This window comes from Embiotoca jacksoni, unplaced genomic scaffold (assembly GCF_022577435.1).
Source record: "Embiotoca jacksoni isolate LCO1_2020_lvr unplaced genomic scaffold, fEmbJac1.0.p SCAF_11, whole genome shotgun sequence".
NCBI lineage: Eukaryota > Metazoa > Chordata > Actinopteri > Embiotocidae > Embiotoca > Embiotoca jacksoni.
Window position 1 is genome coordinate 6,946,812 of NW_027185241.1, and position 23,107 is coordinate 6,969,918.

Genomic DNA, 23,107 nt, shown 5'->3' on the forward strand with positions numbered 1-23,107 from the left:
AAAAAAAAAAAAAAAAAGTCGTTTGTTGTTGGTGATAGTGTTGATTGATGCTGTTGTACTTTTTTTGTGTTTTTGAAAGCCAAAGGTTACTTTCAAATAGCGTGCACAGATATTGATTTTTACTTTATATGTTTCTGTTTTAATACTTTTTTTTTGGTTTTTAGGGAAACATGTCTGTTTACACCTGTATCTGAAAATATAGATTGCAAATATAAATACATATATCATTCATCTCTCTTTGTGAGTTTGGCTTTTGCTATGATGATTGCATTTAGAGTATTTATTACCTAGTTTGACAGGTTTTTAGATCCCTTTTTCTCCATTTGTTTGAAGGAAACAACAAAGCACACACAGCTAGAAGGTATGATTGCCTGTCACATACTGTCCTGTACAAAGAGTGGGATGTAATGTATTGAGGCTACTGGAACTCTCTTTTTTGTGTACACATGAGGCTGTGTCAGTAGGGGGCGATTCAAGGTTTATTATAGCACAGGCAGAGTCTCTGTGTGTGTGTGTGTGTGCGTGTGCGTGTGTGTTGGGGGGCGGGGAGGCAGCATAACACTGGGGAACAGTGCTTAGCAAAGGTAAACAAGGTTTTTAATCAATCAGCGGATGTTTGAAACCACGGAAGAGTCGAGAAACTGCCTGATGTGAATGGAGGCCGCTTTCAGTTTGTATAGGAGGTTATAAGTACAGGAGCAAACTGTGCCAGGAACACGGAGCAGACCTCAGCTGTTACACGGGCCCAGTCTGATCCTATTTGTCGCGCCTCACCTTCTATTTCTTCTCATCGACTGCCCTCCTTCTTGCTTCTTTTTGGTCTCTCCCTCTCCTCTCTGGAGCCATGCACCCCCAGCGCCCTCTTCCCCAGGCCATGCCCTCCTCCTCCCTGGGACAGCACCTGCGAGACCTTGCCATGGGTCTGGGACGAGGCAAGAATTTCCTGGGAGGAAACTTTGCCTACGGTTTCATCCAGTCGGTTAAAGAGTGCCTCTATTTCCTCCTCTGCTGCTGGTGCATCAAAGAGATCCTGGACTGACTCACAGAGAGTATATCAAGTGGTAAAACATTGATTTTTCCTTATTCCTCCGTTAACTCTTATAGTGTAATTTCAACCAGCTTTTATTTAATCAGAAATGGAGTGATTGATCAGCATTGTTGGCAAAGCACCGGCAAGTATAAGTCTTTGTTTTATATGACTAGTGCCACCTGGGAACATAGCAAACTAAAATCTTTGTAGCTAATATAACTTGTGTAACAAATAATTCACTGTTCAAAGTAATACTCTTAATTACAGAAAGCAGTATTTTGAGTAAGAAATGTGTTTACTATATCATAAAATAGTTAAAATCCTAAATTATTTTTATTTCTGTTTTTCAGTGTCTATAGGATAATAATTTGGAGTTCCAGGAAGCACACCTACATATTTCAAGATGCTACAGATGTTCATTGCAGGAGTTTTCTGAATTGGACACCTATAATCTGAGATTTCCAGGAATATGGCAGCCCTGATGTTCACTGTACAACACAGACTGGCATGGCATTGAATAAAGGAACTAATGAAAAGAAAAACATTACCTTTATGTCTGAATTTTTGTTCAAATTGTTGGGATTAATTTAAGACATATTGAACGGACACTTTGAAAAAAGGAAAAAATATTTTAGCATTTTAACTTGCCTTTCAAGGGACCTTAAGGCTTGTTTAACTTTACAAAGCCTGCTAAAGAGTATTTTTCTCTTGAGGACCAACTTCTGATTATGTATTCATCAGAAACACGATGGTAGGAAGATGGCAACCATCAGCATCATACTGAAATCAGCCTACGGACTATCAGCGTCAAAAGCCGAGGCCTGGCTGTATTTGAAAATATCAAACGTACGTATGTATGTTTTACATACTGCCTCATCACCTGCGCGTGTCAATCACCCTGGAAGTTTTCCCAGTGAAGTACTGCTATTGGTCGGGCTGGCTAACGAGGGGCGGGATCAAAGCGAACACTGCCTGCGATTGGACGAGAGGCGCGTGGCTCACGAAGTTCAGGAGGTACGTTCCAAGTTCCCAAGTTGGATGGGAAGACAGAAGTGCCCGCTGTATCCGAGACGCACTCTGAAGGCTGAAGTAAAGTGTCCGACCACGGTAAGAATGACCTGAATTTAGCTTACAAGTGTTTTGTTGGTTTTTCACCTCAAAGTAACCACGTGTGTTCTTGTTGCTCGTCTTCCACTTCAAAGCCAGCGTCGTTTAATTGTTTTCCTGGTTGCTCGTTTGGAACGACCGGGAAATTTCGTTTTTCATGAATAATGTTAACAGTGTTTGTGTTATTTGAAAACTTAAGCTTATTTAACTTAGCCAGGGTGGCCTTTGCTGCCTTAAAGAAGTGATATTCCTGAGTTAAACTCTGTGTTAGGTTATGTTTTGTTTTTAGTCCTTCGCCATAAGACATATCCTGTCACCGTCTCCTCTCTCTCTCTCTCTCTCTGCATAATAATAGTCTGAACTGGCTGCTATGGGGGTGATGATGCTCGTGCGTAAAGCTGACCGTCGTGGTTTTGCTGACAGACGTGCATGGCTGTCCTCCCCAGTGGAATGCTCTGTAGTTTATTCTCATGACCTTTTTTGGTCAATTTTCCCCTGCGGAGACGCAGACGCAGTTAAAAGATAAGACCTGCTGCTGTGACCATGTGTTTGGATGTACTTTGCTCACGAAGAAAGTACACGTGTGGCCACTAATACACTTTTTTTTTTTTTTTTTTTTTAAGTCGGACTTAAACTAGCCAGATTGTTTTGAAAAGGGGAACGGAGATGATGCAAGGTGTCAAAGTTTCTGAAAATACAACTCGCAAAGATGAGAGCATAAGACCAAACAAGGCAGTAAAGAAGATTTCTCTCTGTTAAAAGCCGCCGGCTTTGTGGTGCATGTAAAATAATCCTTTTAGAACTGTCCTTAGAATATATTGCTGGCTCTGTTGTGTTCCCCATGGCCATCCTCTGCACACTCCTTCTCCCTGTCTCTAGTCAATCTCTTATTGGCTATATTTAGCTGGCATCTATTTAAACCCTTCCACTATATGCTCCACAATGCTCCTTGGGCCCTAGGCTAGATTCAGAAGACTTCTCTTGGGAGGCACTTGATTAGAAGACCTAAATTGCGGAGCTGGGAGAGAATTGAATTTGGGGAGTGAAGTGTGTCATTGCCCAGACAATGTGGTACTAAGTGCCTTAATCTTTCTGGATTTATAGAACCAAATCAGGCTAGACATAATATATATGCATCTATGTTATGTTATCCCCTGCAGTCTGAGAGGATAAGCTTTTTTTTTTTCTTTTTTTTTTTAAAAAGAGAGTACCTGACACTCACATCTGACTAGGTGGTGAAATTGAAATGTAACCCTGTTTCCACTTAAGATGGTCGGGAGGTTTTGCTGGTCTGACACACTGCTACAGAGGTAGATACGATACAATGGACCCACAAAATCCTTTATCACCCTTTGTGTTGTTTCCGTGCAGTGTACAGATATAAAGCTGGAATTTGTAGTTTGTAGGCATCTATTTAACAGACCAGTAACTTTGAAATGGACGGCCCATTCTGCTGTCTGTATCTCAAGAATAGCGCTGGCCTTAGTTACCCAGGTCTCTGCCAAAACGTTTCTCAGCTAGTCAAAAGCCAGGGTGCCCAGAAGGCCTGCAGCACACACAAACTACTAATGAAGAACTGAATGCTTCCGGGGAAAATTAGACTTCCTGCCCACATACACATACATGCAGCCACACACAGGACGTTAGTAACACCTTACAGTTGGGCCTTTATGGACAGAATGGGTGAGGCTGAATAGCAAAGGCGTGTATGCAAATCCTGTGCATGTGTAAACACAGGATGGAAATTTCTTAAAGCGGCTGTACCCATACATTTACCCGAATTGTGAACTAGTCGCACATTGGTATCTCTTTCGTATGTAAACTAGTGATATACCAAAATCATGTTTTTGCCACTCTCGATGCAGGTTGTATGAAGACACAGAGAAGTATGAGACCTTCCTCAGTCTCATTTGACTTCCTCTCACTGACCTACTACTAATCACATACTTTGCTCTGTTTTTTGTTCTTGTGTTGCAGGATACAGGCGAAGCCTCTAGGGGGCCATGTCTGGTGGCAGCAGTGCTAACAACAACTGGACCATCCTCACTCCTGAGGTATCACCGCTCTGTAAACAGCATAGGAATATGTGGAGTTGCTGCGCATGACCTCATTGAAAGCGCATTATGTTTTGTTTTTGTTTTTAAAAGGAAACTCCCTGTCCCAGTTGATTTTATTTTAGGTCATCCTTAATATGAAGGAGGATTCTGTAATAAGTCTGTAAGATTGAACTAGTACTCAGAAAGGCAAACCGGCTTAAGAGACACACGCACACATGCTCACTGCCTTGTTCAGTGGCAGTTCGACAGTAGACATTGTTAAAGAAAGAGCGATTCTCAGTTATTACTGATGCTTAGAAATAATCAAAAGATGTTCACATTAGCCTAGAATTTCCCAACAGTAATATCTAAATGATAATGTGTGTCGTTTGTCTGTTTGTTTTAGGAAACTGTTGCTGAAACCCTGAGGCCTTTGGCAGGGGTGACAGAGCACCATGAAGAAACCCATTCATCTGCTGCAGGTACTTCACTGTTAGATTATTATTTGCACAGGAAAACAAATTATACATTTTTAAGCAGGTTCTTTTTTTTAACTTACTTACTTTACTCTGATAATGAATCAAATTAAACAACCTGAGAAAGTGAGAAACAATATACTGCATCACCACTGCTCATGATTTTCCACACTGGGGCAGGTGTTGGTCACACAAGTCAGGATCACTCCATTTGAAGTAGTCGCAATTGAAAAATGTTGAACTGCTGTCCTAAATGGCTCCCCTCCTGTGTCTGTGTTTGATGAGCCAGGTTCTGGGGAGAACAACAAGCCTGCAAATGGTGCAGAGTCAGCAGAAGGGCTCCCTGCGGACTACCCAGTAAGACAGCCATGCATATCACGTTCCATTACATAATAGTACTATTTGTCACACACTTTAGCTGAAGGTGTAGTTATGAAAGAGGTCTGCCTTTTTTCATTTTCTAATTGCCCCACGGTTTTAGGCATTACTCACTTTTGAATTGCCAGAGGATATGTATGACAACTATTCATACTATAGCTGAGGGCAATACTTGATTCTGATTGGACTGACTATTTTTTTTCATGTGGTCGCACAACTTTGACATTACCTTGGTAATTTCCTTCTCATATGAAAGTGAATCATTTTAGCTGTTACCAGGCTATGACTTATTGACAGTTGTGCTTTGCTAAAGATGATGCCAAATTACTGCCTCTATTTAAAAACGTTCAAAACAAGAGAACAGGTTTTTTTTTTTTTATTTAGCAATTGCTTTATTGAAGGCTGGTGTTCAAAATACATAAAGTCACAAATTTGTCTTGTTCACTAATAACTATTCCTTACTTATATTTTTTATGTTAAAGGTATTTACGGTGATCACATTGTTAGTTTTAACCAAAAACTCTAAAATACTGAGTGCCCAAAAAAACCTTTGACTGACATTGTTATACCCTTTTCCATAACCTCATTGTTATATCCAGGCCTCGGAAGCTAAAACCACAGAGGTCAGTGGAGAGTCCAGCACAGATCAACACACCTCTGAGCCCACCGCTGTCACTGACACCCACATCCCTTCCTCTTTGGAAGTCTCTCCCCGATTGGTCTATGTCACTGATGAAGACAGCCAGGCAGAGGGCCTACCTGAGGGCTTGTCACAGTTCAGCCCTGACCTTGACTCATCCTCGGACTCCTACACCCACATAGTTCCCACTCCTGATGAGCCCCCACTCTCACTGTTGAGCACAGAGACTCTTGGAGGTGCAGACTTTGCACAGGAGGAAGAGAAGCTCACAGAGGAAGGAACACTGCATCACTTAAATGGGGAGGAGCTACGCCAAGAAGGGGAGGAGTCAGACCAGCATCCAAAGACACCTGACTTAGGAAAACAGGCAGGTATGAGCAACAAGACTTTAGTCAGGTCTTTATTAAACAAACAGCATAATAACATCAGCTCATTTCTATTATGTGTTTTCATTATATACATGGCATAGATCATCACATGGCATGCCTGTATCTTTTCTTTTCTGTTTTTGGAAACTAAGCCATATGTACCATTTGTGTTCGAAGTGTACTTGGTGGACCAGCTGGTTATGGACTTGTTCAGTATCTGGGCCAGGAAGTTGTCTGGAGAGGCTGTGGTTGGTATGAGGAAGGGGGCATGATGTGACAGAGAAAGTTGCATGACACCCTGCAGAAGTAAATTGGCTTCAGAGGGACTGGGACCTCAAAAGTTTTTTGCAGTGTGGTGGTTTTGTTCTGCAACTCTTTTTTTATCGTTACAGCATCAAAAGATCTTCCTTTGCTCTGTTCTGCATTTCTTTCAAATAGTTTTACCGGAGTTTAGCATCAGCGAGTTCTTATTTATATAACCATTGCTTTTCAGCAATAAAGTTAAGTGCAAATGGTTTTAACACCATTGTTTCAAGGTACCAGAAGAATGAAGAATTTGAATCAAGAGTTAAGCCTTATTTATGCAATTGAAAGGAAAGTAAAGATTGGCAATGAAGCAAATTAACCAGCATACCATGCACAGCAGAGCCAATAAAGAAGTCTTAACCTCCCACGTGAAGTTTTGCCAGGCCAATTACAGTGTCATAGGTGGAGTGCTATCTAGCATTAGATATGTAAGTGCCAGAACAAGTTTGTGCCCAGTAATATGCTATAATTTTGTTTTAAAGGTCCCATATTGTATAAATTCCATTTCATTTTTGATTTAAAAAGCAGGTCTAGGTGCTGTAAAAAAAAAAAACTGAGACTGTCAAAATGCTCGGTCCAAAGAGAAATGCACACAGCCTGTGTTCAGCAACTGTGTGTTGTAATGTCACAAAATCGCGCTCATTTCATATGTCCGTCCTGAGCACAGCCCATTCTCCAACCTTTTGCGTGAAATTAAACAAAGTGCAGTCATTCCATCGATGAACTAATAAGCTACAAGACCAAAGAAAACCTATTGTTCACTGGGCCATCACACAGAAAAGAGTCAGCCAAGCAGAGAAGAGTGTCATTGATATAAATGCGCCTTGAAGATGCAAAACAATCTGTTCTTGGTAGAGCTCCAGAAACGGATGTAAATTTTTATCGCGATGGTTTTTGAAAAACCACAAAGATTTTGGCATGGATATCAATACTGCAAATAAAAAAAAAAACACAAGAAGTGTCAAATATGGGGCCTTTAAAATGCTATGTATGTTAGACAAGGCAGTTGTCTAAAGGATACCTCAAAGTAAATGATCCACTGTTTCCAAAGTTTATGTCCTGGGGGTACCCAAATAAATGAAAACCTATATCGAGCATTTGGTAGAAACCATTTAACAGTTTTTATACTGTTCCCTTTTGATGCTCCAGACTCCCCTGTGGATTCAGAGGTGGGTGAGGAGAGGACTGAGAAGACGGGTGATGAGGGAGAGCCAGAGGTGAGGAGGAGAAGGTCTCTCTTAGCAGCTCTGGAGAAGATTGGAAGGAGAGAGGAGGAAGAGGAAGAGGAAGAAGACGAATTTCAGCTGCCACAGCGAGACGTGGACAGCGGGTTCTCTGTGAACAAGTGCATCCTGGGTGCTATCATTCTGTTGGGCCTCGGGACCATCTTTTTCTCAGGTAGGCATCATCATATGACCCGTCGAGAAGGCAAACATCCCATTTTGTATTGGATGTTACTTTTTATTGTTGTTTTAGATTGATTCACGTGTTAAAGTGAGGTTAGATAGTAAAAAGGAACTATGAGTGGACTAGATGAAGGGTCCTCTGAGACTGAGGTGTATTATACCTGCAGGTGTCTTCATGGACCTGGATGAGGGTAGGTTGTTTCTTTGTGTTATTATGTGTACAGTGAATGAATTTGTTCTTTTTTGGCAACAGCATGCATTTGTATGTGAGAATGTGCATGCAGACAAAAAACCCACCTTGTATCTGATACTTTGGAACAAGCCATTTTAATAGCTCTCCACGCTTTTAAACATGTCTGAATGAGAGACAGAGAGATGGTGAGAGTGACTTATGCAATGTTGCAGTAAGGATGTTTGGCTATTGTCAAAAGAAACCCTTGTATCAAATCACCCTGAAGAAACCAAGAACGGCACACTGCGTATTGTAGGCCTGTCACCATACCACTACTTTTCAGTCACCTGATTTTCGGATTTAAAAAGCACTGCCCGTGTAAAGAACTTGCAAAAACAAAAGATAAGGTAACATGTTAAACAGGAGATACAAGGTTTTCAAGCAGCACGTAATATATTCTCTCTAACCTTTCATAAAGTTTGGATTTGTAATGAACTTGTAGAGTGTAAAAGCACTTTATCTACTCGGCTGTAATAAACACAATTTATTTTGAAAACCTTCAGTAGAATGTTGTTGGGTAATTGCCAAAAAATTTTTTAATAATGTGCAATGCAGTGTAAAGCTTTTGCATGTTCTCCGACGGTCTATTTTTCACGTTGATATTAATCTTTGCGTAATGATTTGCAGAGAGTGACTATGGTACAAGGGACCTGAAAGATACAGAGTTACCAGGAAAACAGGTCAGTTCATTCTGTCTGTGTTCTCTCCAGTCTAACTTTTATTCATTATATATGCCATTTTGTGCTCCCGTTTTACAGTGCAACGAGTGCAACCACATACATTTTTAGTGTGATATGCTCAGTAGGAGACCACCCACAACTCTGGCAGCTTTACAGCTATTGTCTACCAACTGTGTACTACTCTGTACTTTTGTTCTTTCCCATCTCATGAACACATGCAGCTCCATCATAACTACTCAGTCTGGCAATAATAATTATGAAAAGTCATCTAAAATCCTGCCATTGTGTCGTTCTGTGTGTGCACTTTGTTGACAGGAGTGGCTAAATCCAGAGGTTCCTCCACCCACATTAGATGCTGACCATTCAGAGCTTCTAAATAAGATAGCCGATGGGAGCCAGCAGATTTCTGTGCTAAAAGCCCAACTTCAGGTGTGACTCCATTCTGTCTCTCACCTCATTTTATCGTGTGTGCGCAACACATACTGTATATACACAAATGTGTGTCTGTGCAGAAACGTGTCAGCGGAGTGTGTAATATTCTCACAGGACCCACTTTTCCTGTTCTTTTTCTTTAAACAGGCACAGACAGAAGAGCTAAAAGTAGCCAAGGGACAGGCAGCAGAGGGAGCAAAGGAGCGGCTGCGGTGGGAGGAGGTGGAGAAGGAAAACAGTAGGTTGAAGACAGAGATGGCATCTCTCCCTGTCCTTCAGAAAGAGAACGAGAGGATGAAGAAAGAGCTGGAGTCTGTCCCGACCCTACCGAGTGAACTAAAAACACTGAGATCAACTGTGACTGAATTAAAACTCTCCTCAGGTACAAAGGGACAGAGGGAGGATGTAGGAAGGACAGTAGAAGATAGAAGGATGATAGTTATTAGAAAGCAAGGGAAAGAGTATGATGTTAAGTCGTTTATTTTCTTCTATATTGTTTGTCTAAATTGAATGATCACTTGTAATCTTTGTAGTTTTAATGACTTTGTATTTCCTCCAGCTCAAGAACCTGTGAAGCCCACTACATCGCCCCCCACTGGCCAGCTAGAGGACAGCAGGCAGGGCACAGCTGGCTCTACGGAGAGACAGGCTAAGAGGCCATTGGATGATCAGAAGGAGAATAAGAAAGACTTGAAGAGGGATACATATGACATGGGCGAGAAGAAAGAGTGGAAAGGAAAAGAAAAATCTGCAAGCAAGGAAGGAGAGAAAAAGGAGCGTAAAGAAGGAGGTAAAGAATGGAAGATGAACAAACATGAGCAAGGAACGTATCAGAAGGAGAAAGATAAGGAAGGTAAGCAAAAGAAGCACAGTGATGAGAAACAACAATGGAAGGAGAAAGAGTGGAAGAAAGAGAAGTCTAGCAGAGGTGATGAAGGAAAGCCTTGGAAGGATAGGGAAGGGAAGAAAGATGGGCTGGAGAAGAGTGAGAAAAAAGAATGGAAGGAAGAGAAAGACAGGAGGAAGGGGAAGCATGAGAAAGTGAATGAAGGTAAACAATGGAAGGGGAAGGAGGAGCACAAGGCGTGGAAAAGAGGGAAGGACCATGGAGAGAAGCACGAGGGCAAGGAGGACTGGAAGAGAGAGAAGGACTGGAAGAAAATGAAATATGGCTTAAAGGAAAGCGGCAAAGAGAAATGGGAGAAGAAAGATTGGAAGGAGAAAGGAGAGAAGAAAGAGTGGAAGGAGAAAGAGAAGAAAGAGTGGAAGAAAGACTTGGAGTGGAGGGATAAAAATGGCAAACAACAGGGTAAAGAAGGGAAAGGAACGGGTGAAAGGAAACTATGGGAAGACGGAAAAAATCATGGTAAAGAAAGGATGGGGAAGGATGAGAGGAAACAGTGGAATGATAACGAGTGGAAGATTAAAAATGGAAAACATGACAAGGAACGGAAGAAAAAGGAGGAGAAGCGGGAACGTTGGAACAAGGAAGAGGATGAGTGGAAGAGGGCAGGACAGAAGGAGAAAAAGCACAACGCAGATGGGGGAAAAGACAAATCAAACTTCCAGAAAAGCAAAGATGAGTACAAATTCAAAGGTAATCATGGCCATAAGGAAGAGCATCTGTATGGAGATCAAACTCTCCCGCACACACACAACACACCCTCCCTGGGAGAGCCTGAGTACTGGGTCCAGCAGAGAGAGCGTCTCCTGCACAATCCCAAACCCCCACAGCAGTGTAACTCACCGGAGACCTGCGCTCAGGCTGAGCGGCTGCTCCCCGTCCCCTTAAGTGAGTTTGAGGCGATCCTCCAAACGTATCTAGCCAAGGCAGAGGAGGCGGGACTGGATGGTTTGATTATGGAGAAACTCAAAAAGCTGGCCACCGAGTTCTTCAAGGATGGGGTGTTTGTTCACGACCAGATGAGCTTTCAAGAGTTTGTCGAAGATTTGGGAGATATTTTGGAAGACATGGTGGAAGGGGATGAGACCGGGGACGAGGGAGACAGTGCTATAGAGGATGAAATGGAAGGTTTCGAAAGGGAAGTCATGGAAAAGTTTTCAATGCCAGGAGGTGGAGAGAAGGAGGAAAGAATCAAAGGGGATTGGAGGAAGGGGAGCAGAGAAGCACGTGGCTGACGAAGTGATGGAATTGATGGATCTGTCAAAAGCTAAGTGACGGATGAAGGTTTACTCAAAGGGAACACTTCTTATTGGACCACTAATGCTTAAAAGTATACATTTATCAACCTGTCATCCTTTTTTTTGTTTTTTTTTTTTGCAAGAGGGCCTATCATGTTTTACCACATCCATCTGTTGTCCAATGATTGAACTCATAGGTTTGCGTCATTGTTTTGGGAAGTTTTGTGTTTCACCTGCACACGTGCTCACAGTAACATAGGAAAGGGCTTTCATCTACATCAGACCATAATGTGTTTTGGCAGGAACTTGGTCTGATGTTCAGTCCAGAGAAAACAATCCAAAACTTGCCCGTGAAGCTGTTTATTTCTGACTGAGCAGCTGACGTGAACGTGACCTTGGTGTGAAAGTGTTTTCTGCGCACAGTGCTGCATTCTACTTCTGCTTGGGAGACATTAAAACCTGTTGGATGTTTTGGCTGCTATTTTTAGAACATTTGCTGTAGTCTTATCTAAATGTTACACCTCTTCTGCAAACAGCATTGTGCACAGTTCAACTCTACCTATTCACTGATCAGGCCTGTGCTTAGTGTGTGCCACCTTTATGTATTTATTCATTACTTAAGCCCGATTCTTTTTGTAACAAACCATGTTTAAAAGAATGGCCTCAACAAGGACTGCTAAGTTAATTTGGAGAATACTTTGTGTGACATTAGAGAAGTCTGCACTGATTTCATTTTGATGTTTGTACATATTGCATTAAAGGCTTTTAAGGACTTGCTGAAATTTAGAAATATAACTTGTTTTATAGAGGTTGGCATAGTATAGGAGAAAAAAAAAAGATTGGCGTGCACATAAGACATTGACATGTTGAGCATGTATATTTTTGTTTTCAGGTAAAAAAAACAACTTTGTGTTGTGCACTAAAATGTCCTTAATTATGGTTTTCTTGTGAATGTAACTGGTTTGTATTGATTAGGTTGGTTGTAAAGATATTTGATCTGTTTACATGCTTATGAGCTTAATGAAATGTAGCTGATTGAGTATTTGAGACCACAGCACCGTAAAGATTGTTTTTGAGAGCGTGTGGCGGCAGATCCACATCCAGACAGCTTTAAGTGTTCGTGTGCTTATTTTTGCCACGGTTACGGTTATGATAGTAACATAATAAAATTAATTTATCCATGATGAAATCCTTTGGTTATGTCTTCTTTTTAACTCGCTCATCTTCAAAGTGTAACATCAGCAAACTCATAGACACAGTGATTTTAGGTGATCTATTTTGGTCTGTCAGACTTCAATCCTGATGATTCTTCGAGGTGGGAAAGGTGAGTAATTATTTCTTAAAGCACAGAAATGTATAAATTGAACGCTTGTTTGATTGATTTCTATTTAAAAAGTGTATACTGTACTCTTAAAAGTAATTACAGCAGTTTGGACTGCTTTGGCGGAAGTGATGCTTATTTAATCTTTCTGTCAGCGGGGATATTTGATCCGCGGCACCTTCTTTTTTCTGCTATCTGTATCTGGATGTGTGGAACAACAACCTGGCTGATGGCAGAGAACAAGGAGAGACAAAAAAAAAAAAAATGTTAGAAGGTGAGATTAACTATCTGTCATTCATGTAGTTCAGTCACAAAGTATGCCAGGTCAGTCAATCATTGTATCTCTATGGAATGATACTGACCTGGTTTAATATTTAGCTTTTAATCTACTGTAAACATCTATTCCTCCTCATAATGATGTAAAACTTGTGTGCTGTAGCTTTAGTTATCAACAGAAACACACCTACCTATCCATCTGTTTTAGTTTTGTGTAAAAGCAAAGTTTCATACAGAGTTGCGTTCCCTAAACTTCTAAATAACAAATATCTGCCTAATAAAAATCTGTGAAAGGAGACACGGTAAATTAGCCCTGTGGTGCTGCTTTATGAGTACATGACTTTAACGCTCTCTGAATTTCCCCCAAACTTATTTGTTTCTTAGCATGAAACCTGCCGGATGAGTGGGCACAGCATTGGCAATCAAATTCAAGACATGTGAATTATGTTTTGAAATAAAGTCCTCAGAAACACTTACAGTCACAAGATATTAATCATAACACAGCCAGAGGCTTTGCCCCTTGGAAAGCCCTAATACCTTTATGCTACTGCATACAGCAGAGTAATTTCTCAGTCCTCTCCGTAAGCCATTTATTTTGTTTTAGTTGCTGCACTCTCCTTCTTCAACGATGGCCGAGGGAACAGAAGGAGGAGAACTGTAGACTGCTGTTTCAGGTATATGGGAGTAAAGGTGTGTGTGTGTGTGTGTGTGTGTGTGTGTGTGTGTGTGTGTGTGTGTCATGCAGCTGAGACACAAAAACAAGGTCTGGGAGTATTTAGATGATAAAGCCAATGTGCTTGTTAGCACTAACTGCCTCCCTAATATGCCAATTGTGCACAACCTGTCAGAGCTTTGGCTTAAATAATACAACTTTCCTGAGGTGAAACCCAAGTGCCTCATTCTCAGAAAGTTTTTCCAACATGGACTGTATAATTATTCCTGATTTAGTGTCTTGTTTTTGCTCAGTAACAACATTGTGCCCACTGTTTCATACTCATACACGGGGAAGGAAAGAAATTGAGGCGGTTGTCCATGCATGGGCATGAGCTTAGTAAAACATTAAAAAATACTAACTACATGTGCACATACATTGTAATATGTTTAACCTGCCCTAACTCCAATTTTCAGTCTGTTTAAATGGGCTTTTCCTGGATGAGGTGATGCAACCATTAATCCATAACTCCTACCAGAGACAGGTTACTGAAGTTGCATATGAAAATGCAATTACATCATGGAAAAAGTTCAGTGGTTTTTGGGAAACATGGTGTAAATTTTTTACTGGTTGTAGTAACTTATTTTCTTTACCAGCAGAGGGTAGGCTATAAAAACACAAGAAAGACTTGTGTCCTAACAACATACCCCCCACGCATATCTGAGTTGGTGAGTCTCCACGATCTTTGTTTCCAGATCAATATCTAGTTAAAGATGCTGTTATCCGCCTTTTATCCTACCAGGGATTTAATATTTATCATAAGGAAGCTGTTTTTGTTTCTTTTCTGCCCTGAAAAACTGGTCCTTCTTCTGTGTCTTTCAGCCTATGATGGAGTCTGCCATTTGTGTGCTGGTGTCCCAGTTCAAGATTTATGCTGGCAGTGATGGTTCCTCTGACACACTGAGCAGAGATGAGTTTTGCAGACTAATCACATCAGAGCTCCCTGCCTTTGTCAAGGTAAGGATTCAAGGTTTAACAAATAGAAGTATTGCAGAAATGCAGCAGTCTATTATAGCTGTATTTGTGCATTGGTTTAATACAAATCAGCAGGTTGAGGGTATTTACTCCAATATCTTTTACACCCATTTAAATATTCACAGAATTACTTTGTTTGTCTGTTCTTTCAAAATGTATCATTCATACATTATGTAAACAGGCTGGTTTATGCTGTGGAGGGGAAGTGTGTGTGTGTGTGTGTGTGTGTGTGTGTACGTACACATGTGCACGCATATATCTTATGAGCTACGGTTCTCAGCTACAAGTTTGACAGTCAAGAGTATCAAGTGAAGTACACTTCAGAGTCAAGTCATAGTTTTCTTTCAAAGGCAGAGTCTTGTTGAAATGGGTATCATCTGGATGCCACATTGGAGTTTTTTTTTTGCTGTGACCATGTAATTAAGTGTTAGTCATCATTTATTTATGTGGGCAGTCTTTAACAGATGTGGTCTTTCTGTACTTTTGAGTCATACAACAGTACTTGGAATATTTGACTCTTTCCTGCCTGTGGCCTTGAGCAGAAAGGAGCAGCTACACCTCATGTTGTAACAGGATATGGCGCCACATTTAATGTTTCATGTTACATGTTGCACGTAGACAATGAGTTTTTCATAAAGAAAGCATTGTCATCCCAGAGAGACTCCACTCTTAGCCTCTGGTATTGTATTGTTGTGATTATGTTGTCTGCGCTCTGCAGACTTATCAAGAACACAATGACAGAAAGTAGCAGTTCCTGAGGCCCAACAAAGGATACAGGCTGCTTTTCCCAAGTGTGGAAAATTCCATGAATTTCCTCTAACATGAACAGTTGAAATCATCACAGTGGCCACTAGATGGGGACAGAGCCATGGATTCTTGTGCCAAACCGCCCCTGCTGATGTTGCATTAACTTGTTATAACTGTGTGTGCCAGTGGTGTCAGCTTGCCTTCGTTTCTTCTCCCTCAGCACATTGCTTTTAAAGTACTAGATCATCCAGTGACGGTCTGGGTTGTTTGACTTTACAAACTGTTAACATTTAACCTTTCTCAGAACATGTATAAACATGTGTATGTTTTCCTGTTTTCCTGCAGAATGCCAGTGACCCTGCTGCCATCAATCAACTTATGAGCTCATTGGACAAGAACAATGATGGCGAGCTCAACTTCATGGAGTTCTGGCAGCTGATTGGGCATCTTGCAAGCAAGCAAGGGGGGTTCAGCCAATAGCGTGTCCTCAGATACTCTTTTGCAGTTCCATGTGTGTTACCCAGTTGTCTTGGTGCTATACCATTTCAAAAACGGTAAAGCAGCCAAATGAGATAACATCCTCATGTCAGCTGCAGTGCTGGTTTTTTTTTTTTTTTTTTTTTTTTTTTTTTTTTTTTTTTATCAGTAGGCTGCACTTCTTTCCTCCCACTCTCTGTTACCAGCAGCTGTCATACTGATTCCAAACACTGTTACAGAATACTACTGTATAGTTTTAGCATATTTGAACTGGTTAGCTGTTTCCCAGAATGCACACACACAGACACAGCTTCTTGGGCTCATAGGTCTAAGATGAAGGTGCAGAATTGGAGTGTATTGGAATATGTGTGAGTGAGAGCATTCTTGGCTCTTGGTATTCCTGGAAATCATCGTCCTCCTCCAGAATACCAACAGAGGTGTGGGGTTGGCAGAGCAAGATTTCATGTTTAAAAACTGAAAAATAAAAGCTTAATAAAATGGAAAAAAAAAAGTCTGCTGCCCAGACCTTCATTTGTTAGCTACTTAATATGCCTTTTTCCATCTCAACACTGTCTTTTTCCAGTATTTGCACAAGTTTCAGGGTGTGGCTCTGGTACATCTGTCTGGTGGGAAAGCTTAGAACACACGCGCATTTGAACATGAACGCGCATTTGTTATAACGTGTTAAAATAAGCTGTGCGAAATGCAGAGATGACATCTCCAAGTGTAAAAAAAAATAACAGAAAAACTATATATATTTATGGTACCTTGTCATAAAAACTCTGTTTTGAGGAACAACGGAAATGTTTGTAACAATGTTGCTGAAAAAAAAAAAAATGCTGTGTTGCTTAAGCTGCGCCTCTCTACATTCCTTCTCTCCCAGGCACACGCCCTATGACAATGAAAAAAAAAAAAAAAAAAAAAAAAAAAGGGCTGGAGAAAGAAGTTAAATCACGGAAAAGATGTGTTTCTGGTTAATCTAGCACAAGACTGGATAGGAGGATCAGCGAGAAAGAAGGAGAGCAGTTACTGAGATAGTTCCTTTTGTTTCCTGTCCCAAAGGTGAGTCTGGTTTATTCTATTTTGTGCAGAGCCTCTTTAAACAATGAAATAGTTTCTTCTGACGAGTCCAAACTTTTTTCCAGGCAACCTAGAAAATGATCAGTTTAGCTCATTTTCGGCACCGTGTCATCAATTTTGTATACTTCGCGAGCGTCATATTGTCACAGTTTGATGGCCACAGGGATCGAGTTCATGGTAATCTAACTCCAATCCCTTTACACTTCCAGAGAAACCGGAGTCTCAAGTCACGTTTACTTATTTATTTGCAGTGTGTCAGTCCTGCCTCTGGTCGCCCTACAAATTGTCAGGATTAGCTAGGGCTAAATGTAAATGTGGAATACGGGCAAGCCCCTAACAGCTCCGTTACGCGCGGCGCTCTCTGGATTTGGCATATGCGCCGAGCCCGTTATCGCCCCGTTAAGCAGTCATAGTGTGATCATTGTAACGGCGGTCAGATTTGGCTCCTATCGGTCTGAATTATTAACGTTATGATAAGACTCCGGTCGTGAGACTCGAATGGCTTGGACCTGGTGTCGTTAATGACGCTGAGGAGAAATAGCGGCCTGGGCGATGACAGGTAACATGCTCACGGAGGAAGTGAGTCAGTCACACCCAACGCAAACAATACGACCAGGGTGTAGCTGATCAGGGACTGGGATTAATGAATGCTCATGAACTACGGGATGTCGGCGCAGAGCCCCTACCCCGTTGGGTGTGAGGGTATCGACTTAAAAACTTTCTGCCTGAGCGATATCACCATTTTTCTCCGGCGGTTTGTTTCATTTAGAGAAGTGATGAGGGGGGTGGCTTGGGTGGCCTTACCTGGTTTACTTGTGAACCGGTTTGTACATGTCAAGTCTCCCACCTAGTTTCATCACTCACCATGAATAAAGGCTATTAGTCACCAAAGCCTGCACAATATTTATCTTATTAAGGAGGTAACCTTCATGAACAACATGATTTAGTGTTAAGAGATTGTTTGCAGCCCCCTCAGGTCACAATTTAAACATTCACTAGTTACAATACACAATACAATTTGACACAGGGCATATATTGTATTTGTTTTTTCGTTATAACTTAACCTTTCTCAACCCCATTGAGAGCGGAAATCTCCTTCGCGTCAGTGCAACATAAAAAGTTTGAGACAAAGCAAAACAAATTCAGGCAGAGAAAGTTTGCCAAATAACTTATAACAGAACATAACTGCCAGAACTCTCAAAATACTAATTGCTACTGCGTAACTTTTCACTTCATTAATGAGAAACATTTAATCAACCGAATTCATTTATTAGTTAAAGTTAGCTATAGTGCAGGAGTTTTTAATATGTAGATCAAGTCACAGCGTTTTAAGGAGTGACAATATATGTCTGAGGAATTGTAAGAAACCGGATAGCCCATTTATTCTTTCAAATGTTCTTCCAGTTCTTTCTTTTTTTTCCATTTGTAAATTGCTCAATAGTTTTGCAAATGTAGGCCTCTAAAAGTAAAGTATCACTCTTCTGTGAACTTACATAACCCCAAGACATGCCACTGGAGATCACAAGTAGATGCTGCTTTAAATTGGGAACCACCGAACCATGTTTATGGTGCAAAATTCCAGTAAATTACCACAAAGGAGTCATTGAAAAAGAACACAAAAACACAATGAACCGGGCTTCACACAAGCATTCATTCCACTTGAGTCATTCAAATCACAATCTCCGTACTCTCAGTCTGAATGTCCTGAGAGACTGTATGAGACTTAAATGTGTACGCCGCACACATTGGGCAGGCCACCTCTCACTCTTGTCAGACAAACCTCACTACATGCTCCTTTTTACCCATTCTGTCGCCCTGAAGTCTCCAGTTCTGACTGATGTCTTCTTGGGTTCATGTTCATCTCATTACACTCCGAAGAGACACTAATGGATGGTGGCCTGCCAGCCATATTGATATATGGCCTGTACAGATACAAACATAGGCACACACACACAACACACACACACAGGACTACCTGCTCCCATGCTGTTCGACTTGTGGATGATGTTAGGAAGGTGTTGAGACAATTATAGCAACCTATTAAATAATGATGAACAGCATGCTCATGACAGATGCCCACTTGTATGCTGAAAAAGGTGTGTGTGTGTGTGTGTGTGTGTGTGTGTGTGTGTGTGTGTGTGTGTGTGTGTGTGTGTTGTGTCGATGTGCTGGCATGGCAGGGAGACATGAAACAAAATCCAGGGTTTGGGTGCCTGCTCTCACTCACCCAGTAATTAGGTTAATGCAACAGAAGTCCTAATTGTCATTGTCCTTCTTTTAGATGTGTGTGCGTATCTGTGTGTGTGTGTGTATTTCTGTGTGTGTTTTTATGTTTCTGTCCGTCCATCTGTATGTCTTTGTTCATGGGTCAGTGTAGGTGCACGGTGTGAGCATTGAGGTGTGACATTTGTGTCAGATCGGAGATTTCCGTGCTTCTACAGTTACTCCAACAACATCATCCCGGGCACTCATCATCATTACCCATCCTGTTACCACCGCGGCCTTGTCGTAGTTTCCAATACACACTGGAAAACCTGCGACAAGGCCTCACCCCACACTGCTTTGATACTTATCGAGTCTGCTCAAGTATCTGCAGCATTTATTCAGGCCTTTTGTTTTCTGCTAGTAGTTGGAATTCTACTCCATTGAGACAACAGAAAACTAAATAGGAGTAACCAAGAAATACCCCTCTGTTGGCTGAATTGTGTCTGGATACATTATGTTCTACGTTGGACTGGCTGTAACGCTTCACCCTGTTCATTCCTGTAGGAATAACATTTGATATGCTCCAATTATGTGCCACACAGTAATTTTCCTAACCTACTGTTCGAAATCAATGTCATATCACACTCCACACTAATAATATCGACTACTGTACAGTATGTTGTTTATTATACTGGGTTTCCAGTTTTCAACATACTTTACTGTTTTTTTAAGCCACAGGACAAAATGCAACATTAATGGGAATCAAACTGTAGTTGTGTCTCAAGTACACACTACACAACAATTATGCATGATAAACAAATAGTAAACTCTTACAGCTATTTTATACTAAAAGGAAATGATATACGCGGTGATGGATGTCAATCAAACTTCAGAATGCCACTGCCAATTTTTCATCACAGGTAGACATCAACAAATAGGATTTAATTGGTGGTTTGTTCTCTGAAGTGTACCCGGATCTTTTTTACCACAGCAATCAGCTTTAATTTTTTGCAGCTGTGAGGAGCTGATTCATGTTGTTCTGACATTGCATTGTGAGAGAATAACACGCTGGAGGGTTTTTATGCCTCCGTGTCAACACCAGCTGTGGCTGGAGGCATTGTGTTGGTGGCTTGTCTGTCCGTCCCAGGCTTAGGAACATGATGTCTCAGGAACACTTTGAGGGAATTTTTTTTAAATTTGACACAAAAATTCACCTGGATTTGTATGATGAAGTGAAAAGATGGTTGTGGTCACAGTGACTTCACGTCCATATTATTCTTATGAAAGTGAAATCTCCTCTTCACTCTGGGCAGACACGGGTGTAAACTGCGTCTTGAGTTGCTGGTGGAGGCATACAACTGTGAGATGCTTTTACTAGTTTAATTTTCAGTTTTGATTTATACTGTAAATTGTCACTTTTCCAGAGTTAACACACTGCACACTCAAAACCTAATATGCAGTGTACTGTGCAGTGTAGATCTGGGACCCAGCTTGTGTGTTTGAAAAGGCGTTATCAATTTAACTTCACCAGGAGAATGTACAGAGGTTTAATATATTTTCTGGTTATCTGAGATCTTCCTGGAGTTTTCTCATCAACGCTCCTCTATTTCATTTATTATGTGACACAACTGGCCTTTTCCTTTGCAGATATTTGTCCTAGTAGCAGAAGCACAGGTGTTTCTAATAACGGCTCTGTTCTTTTCAAGTGTCCCAGAAAACCAGAAAAAAATATACCAGGAGCCTGAAACTGAAGCAGCTAACTGGAATTCCATCATCATTAATGCCATTATTTACAGGTGTGCCTCTACTGCTGTGACATGTCTGATGGAAGTTGGACATAGATATTGTTTTCATACCAGATTTGCCATCAAATGAAAATATAAAAGCATTTCATTTCAGTTTTATTTTTGAGGGCCTCAATAAGAAAAGCATTGGATGTTTGCGTTCAGGCTGTCTGGCGGTGTTTGGTTGACCGGTCAGGTGATGATGTTTTTCAGTTCATACGTGAGAGCAGCATGTCGGGTATTCCTGCGGTGTGTGGGGAGGTGTGCTGCAACAGACGGGCATTAGGCAGTAATCTGAACTCACAGCCTCCTGCTTGCTTTTGGGGATCAGATGTCCACCGTCAGAGATCACAGCTCCCATTGTGTTTACCTTTAGAGACTCCCCTCCTCTTCAGCCTTCCATCACTCCCTCTCTTTCGCTCTGTTTACCTTGGAGAGCCTCCAGGCCGGGTCCCTCCCTTTCTCCCCGTTCCATCTATCCTCCTCTTCTTCTATGCTGATATCATTTGTTTGTCTCACCTTTCTCCCATGTCTTTGTTGACACACATATAAACAAATACAATTCCAAAACAATTTCAAGGGTTGATTTATCGAATAAAACAAAACAATATTGTTCAACATTATTGTCTTTTTTATTTAAATTGTTGCTTTTTCTGTCAAAATTTTGACTGTTTGTATCATATAAGACCTAAATGAAACATACATGTATTATGTGATGGCATAGAATAAAAGATCAACCAGCTGTCCACAGGCATCCCAAGATCGTGCAGCCAACATTTCTTCTTCCTGCAACCCAACCAATTGATGCACTAAATATGAAAAAAAGCCTTTTATTCACTCAAGGCCAAATGTCAATGTATTTTCATAATAACGAAATTCACAGGAGCTGCATCTAACAGCATAACGTCTGAGAGTCTGACTGTCTAAGATATGGCCATATCTCTCCTTGCCACTTCTTACACCCAATTGTCCTTTCCACTTTGTGTCTTTGCCTCAATCTCTCACAGAGATATGGAGGCAGCTATTAAGACGGTGGTGACCACCTTTCTTTCATCTTCCAAGGGGAAGGAAAACATAAATGGGAAAAGCTTCCAGAAACTGGTAGGGAAAAATCTCGGCAGTGTCATGGAGGTAAGGGCATGAATCATTTTTTATGATTTTTCTATCATCCTTCGCTGTACAAAAATAATCCACCAGAAAATAAGAACATTTTTCACAGTGTTATTTATTCGGGTAATAACAATATTCTCCATCTGCTCCTGTTCATCCCTCGGTGTTTTTTTCAGGATACAGAAAGCTCCGGTGCCATCAAGGAGATGCAGCGGGGACTGGATGAGAACGAAGATGGAAAAATCAGCTTCACGGAATACCTCCATCTGGTTGGCTACGTGGCCAACTCCTTCAGTGACAGACTGTGCGCATCCAATGCAAAAACATCATAGACAGCTTGTGAAGCTGTGATGTTCAGGGGATCTTCAAATAAACAGCCTCTTTTGAGCTTTTTAAGTATCTTTTCTCATTTCCAAATGTTCCAGCCATTTTGTAGACACCACAGCAGTCTATAATAATTTTTACTGAGTTAACCAGCTGTGTAATGCTCTGCGCTACATGTCTGTCCAGATCAACCTTTTATCAGTCACACCATATTGATCTCCAATCTCAAGGGCACGTTGAGGGACTCTGAGCTAGTCATTTTGTTATGTCAAATATACAAAGGATACTTGCTGTGTTTTTCCAAAATAAAAGCTTTATATTAAAACTACAGGATTTTGTATTTTTGTTGTTGTCTAAATGTCTAAATGCTGATGAATCCCATTGACTTCTATTTGAAATCTACTGGAAAACCAACAGAAACACTATTCATGTACAGCTGTTTATCTGATGTGGTTTGACATTGTCCTACAGGCAGCAATGCAATGCTACCTGCTCCTTCTATATAGATACCTGCAACACTTGCTAAATATAGCTATGACATCCCTGACTAATCAAACTCAGCGGCCTTTAGATGCATCAACTATTGCAACCAGATCCTGACATACAGTATACGCCTCCTATTGTGCACCATCCCCCACTCTGCAACACTATACATACACACATATGGTTCATACAAGCATGCACACACACTGTGCTGCATACTGCATCAAAGACATATAAATAAGAAGATGCTCTTACAATCATGACACTTTCAAACACACATTTTATGACATCTTGAAATTAAAGTGCACTTGCATTAATGTTGATTTTTTTTTTTAAACTTTTATAAGTATGGTCTTGTAGAACAATCATTTCAATATAAC

The 23,107-nt window shown here is 41.0% G+C and overlaps 4 protein-coding genes across 8 annotated transcripts; all 4 read left to right on the forward strand.

Moving 5' to 3' along the window:
• The first annotated feature begins 517 nt into the window (after positions 1 to 517).
• On the forward strand, positions 518 to 1,548 carry lenep (lens epithelial protein). Its single transcript, XM_069139354.1, has 2 exons — positions 518 to 1,061; positions 1,381 to 1,548. The coding sequence occupies exon 1, from the start codon at positions 845 to 847 to the stop codon at positions 1,037 to 1,039; it is 195 nt and encodes a 64-aa protein (XP_068995455.1). The 5' UTR covers positions 518 to 844; the 3' UTR covers positions 1,040 to 1,061; positions 1,381 to 1,548.
• Positions 1,549 to 2,048: 500 nt separating this feature from the next.
• On the forward strand, positions 2,049 to 12,422 carry pbxip1b (pre-B-cell leukemia homeobox interacting protein 1b). Of its 5 annotated transcripts, none has more exons than XM_069142760.1 (11): positions 2,049 to 2,137; positions 4,115 to 4,191; positions 4,580 to 4,655; positions 4,939 to 5,006; positions 5,627 to 6,038; positions 7,491 to 7,739; positions 7,915 to 7,938; positions 8,607 to 8,659; positions 8,975 to 9,088; positions 9,239 to 9,473; positions 9,651 to 12,422. In XM_069142760.1, the coding sequence occupies exons 2-11, from the start codon at positions 4,141 to 4,143 to the stop codon at positions 11,228 to 11,230; spliced, it is 2,862 nt and encodes a 953-aa protein (XP_068998861.1). In that variant the 5' UTR covers positions 2,049 to 2,137; positions 4,115 to 4,140; the 3' UTR covers positions 11,231 to 12,422. The 5 variants fall into 5 exon arrangements, with proteins under 5 accessions (XP_068998861.1, XP_068998865.1, XP_068998864.1 ...); XM_069142764.1 differs by having other exon boundaries at positions 9,239 to 9,329; XM_069142763.1 differs by lacking the exon at positions 8,975 to 9,088.
• Positions 12,423 to 14,370: 1,948 nt separating this feature from the next.
• Positions 14,371 to 15,744, forward strand: LOC138192137 (protein S100-A11-like). Its single transcript, XM_069139367.1, has 2 exons — positions 14,371 to 14,499; positions 15,610 to 15,744. Exons 1-2 carry the CDS (start codon positions 14,371 to 14,373, stop codon positions 15,742 to 15,744), a joined length of 264 nt encoding a protein of 87 aa, XP_068995468.1.
• Positions 15,745 to 16,651: 907 nt separating this feature from the next.
• LOC138194212 (protein S100-A13) lies at positions 16,652 to 22,569 on the forward strand. The gene is made up of 3 exons (XM_069142769.1): positions 16,652 to 16,803; positions 21,818 to 21,941; positions 22,097 to 22,569. Exons 2-3 carry the CDS (start codon positions 21,822 to 21,824, stop codon positions 22,250 to 22,252), a joined length of 276 nt encoding a protein of 91 aa, XP_068998870.1. The 5' UTR covers positions 16,652 to 16,803; positions 21,818 to 21,821; the 3' UTR covers positions 22,253 to 22,569.
• The last annotated feature ends 538 nt before the right edge of the window (positions 22,570 to 23,107 follow it).

Coding starts and splice junctions, on each gene's coding strand:
- lenep (XM_069139354.1), top strand. CDS start 845: ATGCACCCCCAGCGCCCTCTTCCCCAGGCCATGCCCTCCTCCTCCCTG.
- LOC138192137 (XM_069139367.1), top strand. CDS start 14,371: ATGGAGTCTGCCATTTGTGTGCTGGTGTCCCAGTTCAAGATTTATGCT. Junction 14,500..15,609: donor AGCTCCCTGCCTTTGTCAAG/GTAAGGATTCAA, acceptor GTTTTCCTGCAG/AATGCCAGTGACCCTGCTGC.
- LOC138194212 (XM_069142769.1), top strand. CDS start 21,822: ATGGAGGCAGCTATTAAGACGGTGGTGACCACCTTTCTTTCATCTTCC. Junction 21,942..22,096: donor ATCTCGGCAGTGTCATGGAG/GTAAGGGCATGA, acceptor TGTTTTTTTCAG/GATACAGAAAGCTCCGGTGC.
- pbxip1b (XM_069142760.1), top strand. CDS start 4,141: ATGTCTGGTGGCAGCAGTGCTAACAACAACTGGACCATCCTCACTCCT. Junction 7,740..7,914: donor CGGGACCATCTTTTTCTCAG/GTAGGCATCATC, acceptor TTATACCTGCAG/GTGTCTTCATGGACCTGGAT. Junction 9,474..9,650: donor TGAATTAAAACTCTCCTCAG/GTACAAAGGGAC, acceptor TATTTCCTCCAG/CTCAAGAACCTGTGAAGCCC.